The 19,222-nt window shown below is 47.7% G+C and overlaps 1 protein-coding gene across 4 annotated transcripts in view; it reads left to right on the top strand.

The window, feature by feature from the left end:
- Nucleotides 1–19,222, top strand: part of ttyh2 (tweety family member 2) — a 76,092-nt gene that overhangs the window by 23,392 nt on the left and 33,478 nt on the right. For all 4 annotated transcript variants that reach the window (XM_064323493.1, XM_064323491.1, XM_064323490.1 and 1 more), the window contains exons 2-3: nt 2,890–3,062; nt 14,706–14,817. In XM_064323493.1, coding sequence (XP_064179563.1) covers nt 2,890–3,062; nt 14,706–14,817 — 285 coding nt within the window. The remainder of the gene's footprint in view (nt 1–2,889; nt 3,063–14,705; nt 14,818–19,222) is intronic.

Genomic DNA, 19,222 nt, shown 5'->3' with positions numbered 1-19,222 from the left:
TGGCTGGGGGAGGGGGGTGCGGTGATTTAGGGGGGGAAGGAGGATTCCTTGTTTTTACTCCCCGTATCTTCCGAAATGCCACCTGCGTCCGGCATTTTGCCGTTCTTTCACCCCCGTACACAATGCTCAGTCTTCTTGTTGCCGTGACTACACCACACCTGCCTTCTGTTGCCCCCCCCCCCCCCCCTTTGTAACTGCACCCTTTCACCTGGCTGTTTTATTTTTTCATTCCTCACTATTGGAAGGAAAACGAGCGGCCCTGCCACCCCCCTCCCCATCCCCTCCATACCCCAACCCTGACCATCTCACTCCCCCCAGTATAAACCGTAAGCACGGGGTGTTTGTACACTTCTTAGTTCACACTCCAGTGTGCACATTACCCTCCTTTCCAGGGTAATCAGACCCCAGGCAGTCTCTATCTGGGTCCTATCAGCAGATGGGAGAGGGGGGTAAAGGATTAGCGATGGGGGTGGGTGTGGGGGTTGGAATGGGGGAGGGGGCAGTAGAATTATCTCAGGATGCAAGACGTGGGGATTAAGACTCTTCCTTATTTCGGGTGTGTACTGGTGCACTCTCCTGGAGCGGGGTCTGAATGAACACGCTCTGAAACTCCTCTTCCTCTTCATAATCAGAGCATCTGCCGCTGTTTGTTTGATTTCTGTTTTTATGTTCCTCCAACCTGTGACGCCTAACACCACTCATAGGTCAGTTTACCCCACTGGAGATGAGGCACACACACACACACACACACACACAATGCAGATTTTCCCTTTGCGTCTCTGAATGAGTGTAACCTGGTGGCTGCTGCTGGCCCACAATGCACCTGTAGCCTCAGAAGCTCTTTGCACTGATCCACAGGCCTGCAGGCTTTTCCTGGAGCGTGCGAGCGGAGACATGACCCTGCCTTTAAAATCCGCCCTGTCTATGGGAGACAGAGACAGAGAGAGAGGGGGAGGGAGGGACTCCCACCAAAAAGGATCCTGTTTTGAAATGCTGGTGGTTTCGTCAGAAGAGAGTGTGCATCTCCCCCTCTTCAGTCCTAATGAATTTATCTCTTTCTCCCGCCAACTTCACTTCTTTGCAAGAGGAAGAGAGAGAAAGTGAGGGGTGGGGGGAACGGTAAAGAGAGGAGTGCACTTCCACGAAGTCCGAAGAGGAGTGCAGACTGCAGGAGGTGCTGTTAGCTCTCTGTGGGGTATTTTGGTTAGCGTAGCCAAACTCCGCCTCCCTCATACGCCAGGCCAAACTGCCTCTCACTGCCTCCCACAGCGCAGGGGAGAGGGTGGGGTCCGCACTGCATCGCTCAGGACCTTTAGTTTAAGCGGTACTGGCGTCTCCACTGTCATGTGACTCCCATGAGGAAGAGTGAGGAAGACTGTGGCACCTCTCCGCCTGCTCCGGTGTTCTTAGCTTGGATAAAGGCCAGTTCTCAACGATGGCTCGTTGAATTTCCAGAATGTTCCTTGCAGTGTCCTTTCTGATTTGAGCACGTCCTAGAGTTTCTTCTCAAGCTGTGTTTCCTGCACAGTGTCCAACACCAGCCTTAACACCTACACCCACCAGCCTTACCCACAGCCACCAACCTTAACACCTACAGCCAACAGCCTTAACACCTACAGCCACCAGCCTTACCCACAGCCACCAACCTTAACACCTACAGCCAACAGCCTTAACACCTACACCCACCAGCCTTACCCACAGCCACCAACCTTAACACCTACAGCCAACAGCCTTAACACCCACAGCCACCAGCCTTACCCACAGCCACCAACCTTAACACCTACAGCCAACAGCCTTATCACCTACACCCACCAGCCTTACCCACAGCCACCAACCTTAACACCTACAGCCAACAGCCTTAACACCTACAGCCACCAGCCTTACCCACAGCCACCAACCTTAACACCTACAGCCAACAGCCTTAACACCTACAGCCACCAGTCTTAACACCTACAGCCACCAGCTATATACCCGAATCCCTACCACCACAGCTTAACACCACCCCGGCCCAGCATCTGTGTCGTGGCCCGGTCTTGTCCGTCGAACCCGGTCCTGAAGGCCACGGCTGCTGAAAGCAGGAGAGGCTGCCAGGCAGAGCCCGGCAGTGAAAGCGTTGCGTAAAGAGTGCTGAATTTGGCTCGTGATTAAAATGATGATTATCGCAGGGGGAGGCGGTTTGTTTCCCTGCCTCTGTTGTTCCACCCTGGGATAACAGAGCAGCGCCGCTGTGCGAGGTGTCAGACCGGCTCTCCAGGGCAGAACGTGTGCCGAAAATCTCTTAAATAGAAAGTGTAAAACGGGATACACACACACGCGCGCGCGCACACACACAGGCAACACTGCCCCACTCTACCTCCGTCTCTGTCTCTTCCTAACACACACACTCTCTGTCCCATATCCCTCCATCACTGTCTCTCCCTTACACACACATCCACACACTGTCCTTCTCTCTCTCTCTCTCGCTCTTTCTTCATCTCACAATCTCACAGGCTCTCTCCGTTTTCAGTTCACTGGCATTTTATCAGTTTATCAGCAGGGCATACGAGCTGGACTGGCAGGACTGTACAAACCTGCACAGCGAGTGCGTACGCTGTTATAACAGCACGTGCATTAAGGAGCCAGTCACTGGAGGATCACTAACAGAGCCAGTTATAGTATGAGGTCATAATCACAAGCTGTCAGGTTTTGCTGCATCTCATCCAAAGCAGTGATAGTTTAGAAAATGGAAATGGCAATGGCGAAACACCAAAAGTAATCTCTTGTCTATCTCCTTCTCTTTCCCCACCTCTCTCTCACTCTTCCTCTCCCTCTCCCCCCTCTCTCTTTCCCCCTCTCCCTCTCTTTCTCCCCCTCCTCCCATCCCCCTCCCCCTCTCTCTCTCTCTCTCAGTCGCTGATTTTCCTGGCCTGTGTGGCCGCAGCAGGCCTGGGGCTGAACCTGCTCTTCCTGGCCATCTACCTGAGCTGCCTGTGCTGCTGCCGCAAGGAGGAGGAGGAGGAGAGCAAGAGGCCCAACTCCTGCTGCGTCACCTGGGCCGCCGTGGCCGCCGGGCTCCTCAGCTGGTGAGCCGGTCCCGCCGCTAACAGGGCTAGCGCCGCCGGCGCCACCCCCGCTGCCGTGTCCTCAGTTACCACCCCCCCCCCACCACACTCACGCACACACGCACACACGCACACGCACGCACGCACATACATACGTGCACATACACACGCACGCGCACACACACGCGCGCACACACACACATACACACCCACACCCACATTGTGCTCTGGGGTGTACTGGTTTTCGCTTGATCCTGACCCCGGTTAATGATGTCTGATTGAGCCGTTAACCGCACACTGACGTGGAGCTGAAATCACTCGGCAGTCAGACGGTCACTGCATGTGCCCGCTTGAGTGTGAGTTCACGGCTCGACGCGCAAGTGTGGTTTGCGCCAGCGGCAAGAGAAAAAAAAAAAGAGTTTATGGTGAAGGAATCTCTCGGTTGTTTTGTTTTGTTCTGCGCCTCGGGTTCCTGCTCCGTAGGGACAGACAGAGCGCAGACTGTTTCCATGGCAATTAAGATTAAGTTAGTTAAACTCTCAGTCTTAACTTATGTGTTGGCATGTAAGCGCGTTGAGGCGTTTGCCTGGAGTTGGAGTGGGAACGGTACATAAACGGTAAAACACTCACAGCATGTGTGAAAGATATGGGGTTTCTGGGTTTGCTGCTGCATTGCATGCTGGGATACAGGAGGTGATTTGGCTGTGTGCTGATGAGGTGGGTGGTGACAGTGGTTGGGCAGGGGTGGGGGTAGTGGGGAGGACCAGAGAGAGATGGGAGGACCAGGGAGTTCAAATGGGGGAATTCTAGGAAGGTTACATGACTGAAGACCCTGGGAGGGCAGAAAGACGAGGTACAGGCCAGAGGAGTTTGGGTTAAATTGGAGGACTTCTGTAAGATGAGCATGCCAGTTTGAACAAAGATCTCATGTTGAGATGAGTGCACGGTTTTGGATAGAAATTAGTGCTCACTGAGATTTATGTCTTCGTGATTAAGCCAAGTGGAAATCCGGAATGTCAGATATTGACAAACCAGAATATTTCTGTTTAAAGCACAAAAACTTCTTCACAAAACTGTGTCAGTGTGCCACAGTGGGTATAGATGGCTACCAGTTATGTACCAGAGAGAATACTGCTGGATTTATCTTATATTTTCGCCTCGGGGGTTACCATCGTGTGACTTCACAGTTTCCTAAAAATATCTCTCCCCATAATCGTTTCCGTGCGTTTGTAGTGTTCCCTGCGCATCTGTCCTTCCACTCTCTGTTCGTCTGTCCGGCCGTCTGTCTGTCTAACACCCAGGATGCCAGATCAGCAGCGGGTTAACTAATGCTAACTAGGGCTTATGGGAAGAGCAGGATGGCTTTGATTAGATTGAGCAGGGCTGGGAATGCTGGGAACTGTGTGTGTGGCTGGGAATGCTGGGAAGGGTGTGTGTGTGTTTGTGGCTGGGAATGCTGGGAAGGGTGTGTGTGTGGCTGGGAATGCTGGGAAATGTGTGTGTGTGTGTGGAGTCTATGGGAGATTTAATAATTTAAAAAAACCCAAACCTCCACCCCTTTTTAAAATTTGTTTGCCTCCACCTCACTTCTCAAGATTATTTCCCAAGAAATGCACTGGTATTTTTGGGGGAACCCGACAACAAGCTTTGGAAGGACACTCATTGGCTAGCCTACGTTCCACGCCATTTTTCACAATTAATATAAAGAGAGCAAATGATTTGCACAGAGTGCCTAATTTACATTTTCTTCACTGAATCATGTGACGGTAGCTGATTGAATTATGACACTTTTCGCGTTCCCCTCTCCCACGTTAGGAGAAGGGCTCGTTGTCGTCGGGTAAGTGCCGGCTGCCTGATGCAGTTTAGCCGACGGCGCCGCTGTTAACCTCTTCCTCCCCGGTGCTGAAACTCGTGCTTGACCCATGGGATGCGCCGAACCCCCCCAGGGCAACCTGGACCCCCCCTTAGAGCACGATTCTTCAGACGCTCCTTCCTGAGGTCCAGATATTTCTTTTTTTTTTAACCATTTGAAGGCTATGTTTCTTTGGAATGTTTTTTTTTTTTCTTCAAAATTCTAAATACATGTTCTCGAGCTCCATTGCATTCAGTTACCAGCTTTGATTGTTACATCAGCATTAGAGTGTTTGGTTAAGAACATTCCGAACATATTTGTGGTCATGTGCCTGAAAGGGTTAAAATGGTCCAAATGGACCAAACACTCTTCAGCATACTAGATCTTTTTTTAAAACACGGTGTGTGAATGAGATTCTTAGAATGTGCATAGCTGTTAATTGGCATGACGCGACTCTATTCAGATGCACACCTGGACGCTGATGCATGTGCTAATGCTTTTTGTTTTTTTTCCCTCTCGGTGATCAAAGGCGAGAGCAGGGCTGTTGAGGGCTGCATTTGAATCTGAATAGCAGCTCAGCAGCACTTCAATAGCCTTGCCTGGCAGACATTTTGTGACACGCACGGGAACTCTTGCTGCCCGGTTTCTGACGGCAGGCCCATAGCCTGAGGGGACAGGAAACGGTGGAGCACACAGAGATTGAAATTGGCAGAATCTCCATATTTCACCTTCGTTCCACAAATGTTCCACAGTTTTCTGCTGTAATGCAAAAGCAGAATGTCAGTCGAGCCGGGAGGTGCGGTCTGTACGCTGACTCTTAAGTCGTACACAGATCCCTCCCACAGGGCTGAGGGTTCCATCCCCACCGTGGCACCCTCAAGGCTGCGGTCTCTTTTCTACCTGTTACCCTGTCTGCTTTCTACCTGTCAGAACAGAGCTAATAATGCGATAGGGAGGCCAGACCCAGCCAACGTTGTTGCTGCGGAAAGTCAGTGAAGCGCCGTGTTAGGCATTCAGGTGAAAACCCGGCTACCTTTGGGTGAAATGTGAAAGTATAGCCAGCTACAGAACATATCCAGGTAAAACTTGAGCTATATTGGGGTTAACCTAGTCTGTTCATGACAAAACATCTCTCAACCTAAATTTCCACCCCTATAGACGTCTATATTTTTTATTCTTTTTTTGGTTTTTGGAGACTGGAGACTCTCTGTTTGGGGGGGAAAAAAAGAAATGTGAAATATCTTTGCCTAATTTTATGGTAAATGGACTGCATTTAGGCTATATAGCGCTTTACAATTGATGCCTCTCATTCACCCATTCACACACACACTCACACACCAACGGTGAAAGGCTGCCATGCAAGGTACCATTCAGCTCACTGGGAGCAATTAGGGGTTAGGTGTCTTGCCCAGGGACACTTCGACACGCCCAGGGCGGGGGGTCGAACCGGCAACCCTCCGACTGCCAGACCACCGCTCTTACAGCTGTGTTGCCTCTTACGTTTTGCCTTGCTGGGGTCTGATGCGTGTGCCCCCTTAACTGCTGCTTGCGGCTACATTTGAAAATTGAATTTGACATTCATGGTTATTACGGGATGCTGCAGGCCGTGCTCCGGGCGTCCATTACCATCTGGTGAGGGAGTCCGGGGGGTCCCAGCCAACATATGGACCGCAGACAAGGTGCCAAACATCCTTAAACCTTCAGCTCATTACTCTACATTATTTAGGTCCCGTGACCTCAACAGCGTCCTGACTCTAAGTGACTTAGACAGACCAGATGAGCGCGAAGCACCGGGTCATTTGAGCCTAATGTGAGGCACACCTTCTATGGTACACTTTCTAAAGTCTGGAAGGTTCTAGAATACTTCTACTAGGTTATTGAGTAGGTCATTGCTAGTATTTTTGCTATGTGTACCAGTGTGGATTATATGTTCCATAGCTAGCTACATCCAAATTCAATACACATTCCCATGATCCTTTGCCTTAATATCCCCCTCCCTCTCCCTTCCCCTCTCTCTCTCTCTCAGCACCCCCCCCCCTCCACCCCATTACTCTTACACCACTGCTCAGTTAGGCTCATCTCATACGTTACTCTGATGTCTAACAAAGCAACACATTGGCAATTAGGCTATGCGGTTCGTGCACGAAATGAGAACATTTTAAAAGCTCGGCACTGGAGAGTGGGGGGATGAAATGTCAGCAGATATGTAACCTTTATGGATGCTCATTAAAAAGAAATAAATGCTACTGATGTTTTTGTTTCTTCCATAAGCCCTAGCATGTAATGTATATTTAGGATCTAAATGTCACACTAGATTGTTCAATCTTCGTTATTTATTTAGTTCATTGTTTTTTTTCCTCCGTTTCTTTTTCCTGAATAACTGAATCCAAGCCGCCTACCCACCCAGCCCCCTTCCACAGAGCAAAATGCAACCACTCCATCTTACATTACATTTATTTGGCAGACGCTTTTGTCCCAAGCGACATACAAAAGTCCATACCAAAGGTCATTGGAACGACTACAAAACACAGGTCCGATAAGGTACAGTCCAGTTCACACAGTGAACATTACTCTGACCTAACATATGATAAGTCAAACTAGGGGGCAGTACAAGCTACAATATTAGGACAATGATACAAAGTACAATAAGTGCTGGAATGGAGGTACATGATACTAATATGAGTGGCATGAAAGAGGGGAATTTTAGTAATAGAAATGTTCTGCAGGGTGGTGATATTTAGTCCAGGTGTGGTCTGAAGAGATGAGTCCTCAGACCACGCCGGAAGATGGGCAATGAGGGAGTGGTTCATAGAGGGACAGGGAGTCCGTTCCACCACTGGGGAGCTAGGGTGGAGAAGCTCTGTGATAGACATGAGCGAGAACCCAACAAAATGCTTTTAATGTGATTTTTTTTTTTCATTTGCTTTCCACTTCCACATCTCTCCTTTGTGTGATTAAGGGACAGATTCATTTTCTAATGCTGTCACTGCCCAGTTTTTAAACTTTGTACCCAAAAGATGGAAGTTCGCAAAAGATTACCTGCTCGTATTCCATGTTTTGGAAGTTGTGACCCATCAGTGCTGCCTTAGACTTTTTTTCCCCCTGAAAAATAGTAAAAAATAGAAAAATATACTGTACCTGTATTTTAATCCAATAAAAATCAACCAATTTTATATCTGCCATTTTCCTCCAAATCACATTAAATTACTTTAAATAAAAAATATAAAAAATGTTTACCCGTTTAATTTGGCTTCTGGGCTGTTCTGTGGCGGATCAAAAAAAAATTCACAACAAATGCACCTGTTTACACTGCATCTTGAGTTAAGAATACCTGAACTCTGGGTACTTATTATAGGTTGAGTACCTCCTACTTATGCTACTTTTAACACTATATCTTTAAACACTATATCTTTTTTAAGTGTGCTGCTGAAAAACATTATCCTGCCCTCTTTCCCAATGCATGCTGGGATAGGCTCCTGCACCTCCCATGACCCTGACCAGGAAAATGGAGGCATTAGTAATGGATGGATGGAAAACATTATCCTCAGTCTGCCTTTTGAACCTATTGTAGCACTTTAAGTTTTGGGTTAATGTAATGGACACTACTGTAACGTGCTCTTTACCTAAACCTCTGCACTTTTGTATGTTTATGGCCCAAAGGTCAATCATTTAAAATTCATCAGTAAATTACAATAAATCCACAGTCCTGAGAGAGTTACTGTATTGAGCTGTTCCTCTTCCTGGGGGCTGAGGGCTCAGCAGATCCTTCACCTCGAATCTGCTTGAGATGCTGGGGATCTTAGACACTCCGTCTTTCTCCCTCCGAACATCGGCTTCAACAAACTGGAAAAGCGCCCGTGAATTCCAGACTAAGCTTCCGCGATAATTGTCGAGTTTTCCCTTCTTGCGCGATAAAATGTTAGGTTTGGGTGCTACGGCAGTGTGGTGCTCGCAGGGGGGGGTCTTCCTCCTTATCAAAGCACAGCTTGGCTCCTGTGATCTGGATCCAGAACTGGCTGAAACTGACTGATTCTGTATTTGTGAACCCAGTCTGGCTCCTTCCAAGGTTTCTTCCTGCATGGAGTCTTCCAGCGAGTGTTTTTTCTTGCCTTTGCTATATAAATGAAATTTGAATGGTTGATTGAGAACCAGAGACCCGCTCGCTGGGTAGAGGTTTGCGGTTGGCCGCAGCGCAGCCAACCGGCTCGTGGATGCGGGCGATGGCTGGGCACGCTGGCGGTGCAGAGAGAGAGGATGAGCTGGCACATTGCTTTCCCATCCAGCTGATGCCCACCCTGTGGAGAGGGGGGCTCCAGTTCAATAACCCCCATTGTTAGGCCACTCGCTGCATCAAGTTCTAGTCCAATACCACCTCGCCTGTTCTGATTGGCTGCCTGGACTGGGCGGGGCGCATCCTCGACTCGCAGACATTAGGGGGACCAGCTCTCTATTTTTAGGCAATTTCTGGGGAAAAACCAGCTGGATGTGCCTCCATCCCAATTCTTCAGGGGGGAAAGAGGAGAATTGTTTAAAATGGCCGTCTGCAAGCTGGCTAAGAGAGCTGCATGGCCTTCTGGTTTTTACTGTTACTCTGCACTGAATTTATCGATTGAAAGTGCCAATCCTTAATTTTTTCATATTAAAAAAATGGCATGCTTGCTATCTTTTTCACAATGGCATATTTGGACTCGGTGTGTTTGCGTTCTGTAATTGCACCTCTATGTGCTATTTTCCACTGGTGGAGCTGGGTGGGACAATCCAACTAAGTACTCAAACGCGATGGTGCTTTCACAGGAACTAGCATGCCGAATGCAAAAGGGAAGGCGCCTAAAATCCAAAATCTATAAAATGAGATTTTGCTCAATATTGCCGTGCCAGACGACATTGTTGGTTGTCTCTGGGCAGTCTTCCATCTCCAGAATACGCTACCTCTGTATTATCTTTTGAGAAAGTAAGCACTTGATGAAGATGCTCCTTGTGAAAGCTTCATTTCAAATAGAATGGCCATTTGGAGTATGAAAAGAAACTTTTGTGACCACCGGTTGCCACAAATGTCAGCAAATCTTCCAGACATGAACAATGAAGGATAACTGCTTTCAAGCATTTGATAAGACAGGGGCTCTTACCTGTTTCTAGGGTCCTAATCTATTGTAACATGAAAACAAGAACTTCAGGGCCTGGTTTAAACAGTAAAAATGTTTGGGTGGCAGTGTATCATTTGTATTCTGTTGTAATAGAAGGGGTTATAGAAGGATGTGGATGAATATTGCATTATTCCTTCTCCTCATCTTTCAGGAACAGAGGATGAAATTGCTATTCCTTTTTTCAGCGAAATCTGCCGTGTTCATTCTCTTTTGAGGGTTTTGTAGTTCAGGGTTTCTCTTTTAGGAATTCCCTAGCTTGTTTTATGATTTAATAACAACGTGACCTTGTCAACCAGGGTGATTATATGCATTATACTTGGTCTAGTACTGTCGAAGCAGATCTGATTTCACGTGCTGCGATTTGAAGCGGGTTTGCAGAATTTATTATTTTTTTTTGCAGTTGCAGTAAGAGAGAGAAACTCAGTCTGCTTAGACACGGCTGAGAGAGGCTTTGGGGTCGAACAGAGTCCAGATGATGTACGCGCCGCACAGTACGGCGGCTCCAGAGCGTCATACAAATCCCCTTCTCTGTGTCGTAACTCTGATCCTGCCACTGAAACGCGTCACTGGAGTGCATTCGAAACCCGCGCGTGCTGCACATTGAATCAAACCCCCACGCGTCCGGCGCTAAATCAGACCCTGTTTCCGTCGCGCTCTGATGCAGAACCTGTTTGTGTCGCGCGCTAATTCAAAACCCATGCTGGTCACACAAAAACAAACTGAACAAGAGAAAGACAAAAATAGTTATTTTTTTGTGTTGTTGTGTGATGAAGAAACAGGAGTGAAATGGGCCAGTAGTTTAGCCGAGGGGTGAACACTCTCTCGTTCACTTCCTCTGCTTTTTGTCTCCATTTTTTGTCTTGAGCCTGGCCTTGCATTGTGCCAAGTATCGTAACGCAGTCAGAGTGTTTTAGGAAGAATGGGTACAGTTGGAAGCTTTTTGTTTTTGCTTATCTTCTTGATTTATTTATTTTTTATTTTATACTTTATTATTTTTTCCTCTTCTGGCTGGGCATTTCTGAGTGTTTTAGGGCTTTCCATCAAAAGCATGCTTGCCTAAGTGTAGAAACGAAAGGGATTTGCACTGCACAGTAAGCAGTACAAACTTGTTGTCTCTCTGTCTTCCTCTTCCTTTATCTCCTTCCCCTATATTTTTATCCCTGTTCTTTTCTTTCTCTCTCCTCTCCCTTTCTCACCCTCTCCCTCTTTCTCTGCTACTACTTCGACCTCACACATCAGATATTTTTAGGCTATTTTGTGTGTGCATGTGCACATGTGTCTGGGTGTTAGAGAGAGTGTGTGTGTGTGTGTGTGTGTGTTTCTTATGAACCCGTTCCTGGAGGAACTTTTTTTTTCTTCTTTTCCTGAATTTGATTAACAATCTTCTCAGGAGGGTCAGAGCGCTCCAGACATCTTACCCTCAGTGACCTTTGACCCTCATATGGAAGGACTTTAATGGCTCCAGAGACGATGGCAGTGGGAAGGGAGGGGCCGAGGTTTTCCACCAGCATCATCAGTCAGTGTCCTTTTCAGGGTGAAGTTGTTTTTGGAGGGAGTGGAGGGGTATGCTTTTAGAGTCGGGTGCTGAGGGTTTTGGTGAAAGAAGAGATGCAACTGTATGGAGGACCTTTTAGTCAAAGACGTTAAAAGCTAGTCTGAAGAATGATGGATTATGGGGGCTTCCCAGAAGCTCCTCCTGTAGAAACACAGGTGTTCAGTGTGTGATGCACACAGTCTGGTATAAAGTCTACAGTGCACAACTGTCATCTCATAATGAACCCCCGCAACCCCCACACCACCGCTGTGAGTGCCACCATCTAGGGAGGGATTTGGTTCCATTGGCTAGTCTCATAAATAAGCTATGTGTTCACATCTGTAACCAACATTGCCTTTTTTTACACCCGTTAATTGGTCAATTATCTCTACATTTTCCCATCATTGAGAATTTTATATTGGCTGTATGTGGCATCCTAATAAATGCTAATTAGGGCTTTTTAAATAGTGCTGCCAAATGACGGCAGTAATACAATTATAATTGTTTAATGTCCCATTTGCTTCCATTACCTCTTATTTGTTTTCTGTGGCATCGGCCGGTGCCCTCTTGAAAAGAGCCAGCCATGTCTGCCCAAATAACAGTACTGCGTAAATGTGTTTTTGCTTCGAATTCTCCTGTGTTTGGCTGTTTTGTCATGCTAATAAATCCTGTTTTAAGAGAGAGGAAGAGGTACTGAGAAAGGGGGAGATATAGTGACTGAAGAGTGCGTGCATGCATGTGCGTATGTGTGTGTGTCTTTGTTGTGCACACGTGTGCCTGCGTGTGTGTGCACGTGTGTCTGCATGTGTGCGCGCGTGTGTGTGTGTGTGTGTGTGTGCGCAACAGAGGGAGAGAGGGAGGCAGAGAAAGACAGACAGCAAGAGGAAGAGTGGGGGAGGGAGGCAAGGAGGGAAAGAGACGGACAGATAGGGCGAGAGGAAGAGAGAGAGGGAGGGAGGGAAAGAGACAGAGCGAGAGAGAGGAAGTTGGGGATTGGCAGAGACGTTGTCAGCCCCGGTGGAGCAGCGTGTGAGGGAACTCATCACACACGACGCCCCGCAGAGAGAGCGAGGCAGTCTGCAGGGAGCTGGAGAGAGAGGGGGGCGGAGTCACTGAGTGATGAGGATTCATTTATTCACATTCACAGACCCCGCAGAAAAAAAAAAGATGTGTTTACATTTTTTCACGTAATACAAGTTGTTGTGGATGACAAAAACTTGTTGCAGTGAAAATATTTTCAAAAATATTTTTATTTTTATTAGATGTCGCTTGCAGTGTAGGTGTCAGCATCGTAGAATATATGGTTCTTGATATTAAAACCAGAGATTCATTTCCCATACAGGGGACAAAGAAGAATTGCCGGGTCGTAGGAGGATAGGTATGCACACGCCTGCAGACAGAAAGAGACACACCCCTTCCCGCTCTTTTGTATTAATGCAAAATTAGCCAGCAGGCTAGTTTTCCTGCGGGTATTTTCACAGCACCAACACATAGCCAAGGACGAGTTTTAGCGACGCTAATTATCCTCAGAGTAGAAGGGGGAGGGGTTGCCAGGGGGACCATGGAACACTTCGGTCAGGCAACAAAACGGGCACCTTTCCATATCCTAATTATGGTGCTAATGCTAATTAGGGTAGCTCGTTAACGTGGCACTTCACCTTAATTGCAGCCCCAATTGTTCTTCCCTTGCCCGATGTGCAACTTCTTACAAAATTATGAATAAACAAATTCATTAATGATTATAAAGCTGGCTTGCTTACATCTGGTCCTGCTCATAATTAGCTCTGTCTGGGTGGCTTGTTCAGCCTTTTGGAGAATCCCTGGCATTTGAAGAAAACGCCAATCGGGAAGACATACGGGGCTGTAGTTTTATTTATTTTAAAGGTAGTTATTTAATCTGAAGTAAGACAAAACTGTCCTTGTTGCGAAACGCAAATATTCAGTACATTTTCTGCCAGGTGAATCTGACGTTTGTTGACGTATCAAATGGACAAGTAGTCTTAGTCCTATGCCCAGCTTATGTAACAGTGGGCATAATGTAGAATGGTCAGAGGGATCTGTTAATAGCCGTTAAATCCAGTGTGTGGATGTGGCGATGGACCCCTGATCTTGCATTGAATCCTGTCCGTGTAATGGCCTGTAATGACCGTGCCAGTGCTGACAGTGGAATTTTTATTGAGAGTAAAGGGGAGGGGAGCGTTAAAAAAAAAAAATCTCCAGTATCACGAGATGAACTGTGAGGAAAAAATAGTACACTAAACCAAAAAACAACCTCCCTCACTTTTCCAGCCGTTGCAAATTAGCTGACCCTGCAAAGCGGGGGTGAGGCTGCCGTCGCTCCGAGCAGCAGTGGATAAAGTTCCGCCGTAGTTCTCATACCGACCGGAGAGGAGAAGAACCGGTCCCCAGCCTCATACATAGTTAAAGTGTTTACGTTCTTGCTCAAACTGTCTTGTTTTCTATCAGTTTTTAAAAAATTGTTTATTCTCTCCCCCGTCCATTCCTTTTCCCTTCTAAGTTTGAGGTCTTTTGGCGGCTGTCAGAGAAGCCTGATTCACGATAACGTATGGAAGAGCTGACGGGGAGTATTTTTTTTTGAAAAATCGGATCCGTCTCTCTGGTTTGAATGAGGAGACGAGGCAGAACCATCTGCGAGCGTCCGGTCTCGCTGGATTCAAATCCTGCAAACGCCTGAAAGGGTGTAGTTCCACAGAGCTGACATAAATTTACTCTTAGCCTATTTTTGACAGAGGTGGGGGGGAAATCCATTAGCTCTGTGCACCTCATGAATATTCATCTTCTCCGGAGGAATTGTGAAGGAGGGTTATGGCAGAAGCGTACGGGGAAGGGCCCGGGTCTTGTGACGTTAAGGAGAACCTTGATTGCCGGGACTGCGCGGTGCATGCTGTTGAACCCTTGGGCGCGACCCTTAACCTGAATTTGTTTCAGTGAACGTCCAGTTGTGTGAACATACAGCGTGTATAAAATGTATAAAAGTGTATAAAAAGCGTATGTACACGGGCAAATGCATATTAATAACAGTATCTGCTCCGGCTCCCTCCCGTGGGCTCTCCTGTTGGTGATCAGACGGAACGCTCGCGTTAACGTCGCTTGTTGTCCTCTTTCTCCCGTAGCGCTGCGGTGGGAGTCGGTTTCTACGGAAACAGCGAGACCAACGACGGCGTCTATCAGCTGACCTACTCCCTGTACAATGCCAATCACACGCTGGGAGGCGTGGATAGTTTGGTAGGTAACGTGACGTCATGCCTCCGCCCCAACACACACTCGCACGCGCGAACAGTCCAGCCCAGTCCCGTGCCATCGTTTCATCTAATTTTATTTACCTGTCCTTTATTTGCATTCATCAAGGAGAATTTGTCCCCCTTGCACTGATGTAAGCATCTCTTTCACGACCTTGTCGAGAGACCAGCGCGCACGCCTAACCAAAATGCGTTTCCTGCACGCGTAAGCCAACCCCGTTCAGCGTCCTGCCGTTTGCACTTGCGTCTTCTGCGGCCGCGTTGCTGCTTTTAACGTAGACGCGAGTGCGCAGTACGACACATCCAGAGCTCGCGTTCCCCTGTCTCTCCATCAGCGAGCGAGCGAGCGAGTGATTGACGCTGAGGGTGTGTGGGCGAGCGTGCCCGGAGGTGTGTCTGGAAGCGAACGCTGAGCGCTGTCGTAATCGTGACAGTAATTCTCGTGCTGGGGTGTCTGTGTAATCACGGGGTACCTGTGAGGAGGTTCGTAAGTAAGCGCGGCTACGCTAAACCGTCTCCACAGAGCGCTGTATGTCAGTCCGCTCCGTAACTGAAGGAAACGGCATCGCTTCCCCTTTTGGTATGTCCCCTCTGAAGTGTTTACCACGGACCACTTGGCTTGCCACTAAAAAGACCCACACAGTGCGGGCGTACGCAATGTGCAGTTAAGATGAATATATACACGCTTGGGGGAAGTCAGGGAGTCATGTCGCCACCAATATTTTCATTTGAATTCATTGTCTGCCTCTGTTAGAGACTAGGTGGCCCGGCTATGTGCCTTGCCCAAACCTGAAATGGGACCCTAGCCCATGCTCCCATTGGTGCAAAAAAAATTAGGCGCTCAAAAGTGCAAATGTTTCGGGCCTTAGACCTTGTCCAGTGCGCAGTGAACAGGCTAGACTATAGCTGCCCTCTGTTCGTGTTACTCAACAGTACATTGTGTGTGTGTGTGTGTGTGTGTGTGTGTGTGTGTGTGTGTGTGTGTGTGTGTGTGTGTGTGTGTGTGTGTGTGTGTGTGTGTGTGTGTGTGTCTGTGTCTGTGTCTGTGTCTGTGTCTGTGTCTGTGTCTGTGTCTGTGTCTGTGTCTGTGTCTGTGTGTGTGTGTGTGTGTGTGTGTGTGTGTGTGTGTGTGTGTGTGTGTGTGTGTGTGTGTGTGTGTGTGTGTGTGTGTGTGCAGATATGGTTATTACCCTGAAGGCGGAAATTCAAATTCAATGAATTTACCACGGAGTTGATGAGTGGGCATGGAGAGTTGTTTTCAGGAACCATTTTGCTGTGGTGACGATTATAGTGCGTAATGCTCATCACACACGCTCGTACGCACGTACACGTGTCTGTGAGTGCACAAACACACACAAGCATAAACACGTATGCATGCATACACAAATACACACGTACACATGCACATATACGCACCTACACATGGACACAGACACACGTACACATGCACATATATGCACACATGTACACACACACACACACACACGTACACATGCACATGTACACGCACACACACACACACACACACACGTACACACATGCACATATACACATGCACGCGTAAACACATCCTGGATCACAGTTTCTCTTGATAAGTGGAATGAATGCTTGTATTGAGTTTGGTTTTGGCACACTGAACACGCTCATTAAATGGCCATTTCTGCTGCATTCTGCTGTTCTTACTGTGCAGTGAAGCTCTCAGAGCCTACCCAGCATTCTCTGAGTCACTCAAACCTGGCGAAAGTGGGTCCAAGTTGGAGGCGCTGTATCATATATGAATTGTGAAATACAAGTAAAATTTCAATATCGAGAGGAGACGTGTCATACGTTACTTCTACATTCAAAACTTCTAAAATCAATCTGATGTCCTCCTGAATCTGGCGCACTCATGAGTGGCTAGTCCCTGTGCTTAGAGGTGCTTGTGCTCTGTCAGCAGTGTTAGCGTAGAGCCCTGTGCTATAGTAAGGTGCTTGTGCTCCTTGGGAAGAGTGTTAGCATAGAGCCCTGTGCTATTGTAAGGTGCTTGTGCTCCTTGGGAAGAGTGTTAGCGTAGAGCCCTGTGCTATTGTAAGGTGCTTGAGGGGGAGGAGCTATACTTAAGCTCAGAAGAGGTGGGGCTTAGTGCTTTGGGTTCTGCCCTTGACCCTGCCCCCAGACTGTGCCAATTTCAGTGACTCCTCAAATGGTTTTAACTGCTTCCATAAATTATATATATATGTGCTGTTTTTGTCATCTTAACCTTGAGGTCACACATGAGCATTCTAATGCTGGTGCAACAATCACCACTGGTAACTGAAAGCAGTGGAGTTCTAGGACACTTAGAATTGAAAAAAAAAACATTCTTAAAAAACCTACTCTTCAAAGGGTTAAAAGTATGTGTGGGGGAGTGGTGTGTGGAGGGAGCAGTATGTCTACATCCATCTGTGTTGTTGGGTAAATGGATGGATGTTAGTGCGTTGGTTCCCAGCGGGGTGGAGGTGGGGGAGGGTGTGCAGATTAGATATTTTAAGCTTCGTCTCCCCAGGTGCCTGTCCCCACTTCACCTCCCTCTGGGGCTGCAGATTTGACTGGCTGGTGCCAGGATCCCTCTGCTTCATGCCACACACACACTCTCACTCACTCACACACAGACACACACACACACACACACAGGCACACAGACACACACACACAGCGTTAAGTAAGAGTAAGAGAGACCTGATGGCAGCAGGCAAACACTGCTGAAGAGCTGGGATTAAGTCCACAGCTGTATTAATGGGGATTAATGCATGAGTTTCCACTGTACCCCCCCCCCCACACACACACACACACACTCAGAGCTGTGACATGAGCTCCCTCACCGTCACCCTCCCTCTCTCTCTCTTTCTCTCCCTCTCTTTTTCCCCCCTCTCTCTCTCTCTCTCTTTCTCTGCTCTCTCCCTCTCTCTCTTTCCCCACTCTCTCTCCCTCCCTCCTCTCTCTCTCTCTCTCTCTCTCTCACACTCACACGAACGTGCACACACTCCTTCACTAAATTCTCTAACATAATCACTTCACATTTTATTGCATTGCCTGGGAATCTGATGTGTGGTGCTGCACATACAATCTAATGAATGTAATGAAATGATGAGATAAATCAGAAGCAATGGCGTGACCCAGTAGCAGCAGATAAGACTCCAGTGCACACTGTTATTCCTGACAACCAGATATTCAAACCCTACATGCCAGCCAGATCCCTCCGTTCTGCTACCTCAGGACGCCTAGCACCTCCCCCTCTTCGCACCTGCACTTCCAGAACACGTCTCCTGTCTGTTCTGGCCCCACGATGGTGGAATGACCTCCCTGTGGAGGTCAGAACAGCTGAGACACTGACCCATTTCAAACAACGACTGAAGACTCACCTCTTCAGGCTGCACCTCTCCCCATCCCTCCCTACCCCCCTGTAAATGACTGTAAGCTTAGGGTTGTAACTAGGCAGCTGTTTCGTAGGTGACTTAGGTGCACTAACTGTCTTAACTACTGCTTGTATTTTTTCCATAGACTGCGTTGTTGCCGTTCTCGTTGTTAGTGTTAATCAGTTTAACCATCAGGGTCCAAGTTGAACTATGCGGTTGTTCCCTGTACTTGGACCGGTACTTCTCTCTAGGGGTTTCGTCATACTTGTTCCTGGTTATGGTTATACACTTTGTTGTACGTCGCTCTGGATAAGAGCGTCTGCCAAATGCCTGTAATGTAATAATGTAATGTAGCCAGGGCACAGTTACCTGCTGGGCTCCTCACTGAGCGAGCTCCATTTTTGAGTCACCGCTAAACATTTCTGTCTTTCGGATGAGACGTCAAAGCGAGGTCCTGACTCACTGTGGTCGTTAAAGATCGCACAGCACTCATCGCAAAGAGTAGGGGGTTCCCTTGGTGTCCTGGCTAAATTCCCGATCTGGCTCTCTCAACCTAATCATCTCCCAGTGTAATTAACTAAAGAAAACATTCTCTTCCTGTCTGCGTCCGCTGATGTGTCGTGAGCGTTCTGGTGCAAAATGGCTGCCGTGCATCACCCAGGTGGATGCTACATATCGGTGGTAGTTGATGAGAGTTTCCTCCTCATCACTGTAAATTGCTTTGAGTGTGAGAGAAGTGCTATATAAATGCAAGGCATTATTATTCTGACTAGGGGTGGCGGGGAGATTTTACAATTTTTTTTTACATAAGCTGATTTGTCTTTTGTGTTTACTTGAGTATTATTTTATTTTTTCCTGGGCTTCAAACCTCTTTTCACCAAGCCCGTGGAGAGTCAGTGGGTGACGTCTCAGTGACTTTGTCCATATTTTTCTACAGTCTACGGTAACTGAAAGCAGTGGAGTTCTAGAACACTGACTTAGAAATTTGGGAGGGAAAATAACCATTATGATTAATTG

This window comes from Anguilla rostrata, chromosome 2, assembly GCF_018555375.3.
Source record: "Anguilla rostrata isolate EN2019 chromosome 2, ASM1855537v3, whole genome shotgun sequence".
Taxonomy (NCBI): Eukaryota; Metazoa; Chordata; class Actinopteri; order Anguilliformes; family Anguillidae; genus Anguilla; species Anguilla rostrata.
The sequence above is the reverse complement of the archived record's forward strand: the minus strand, read 5'-3'. Positions and strand labels throughout refer to the sequence as shown.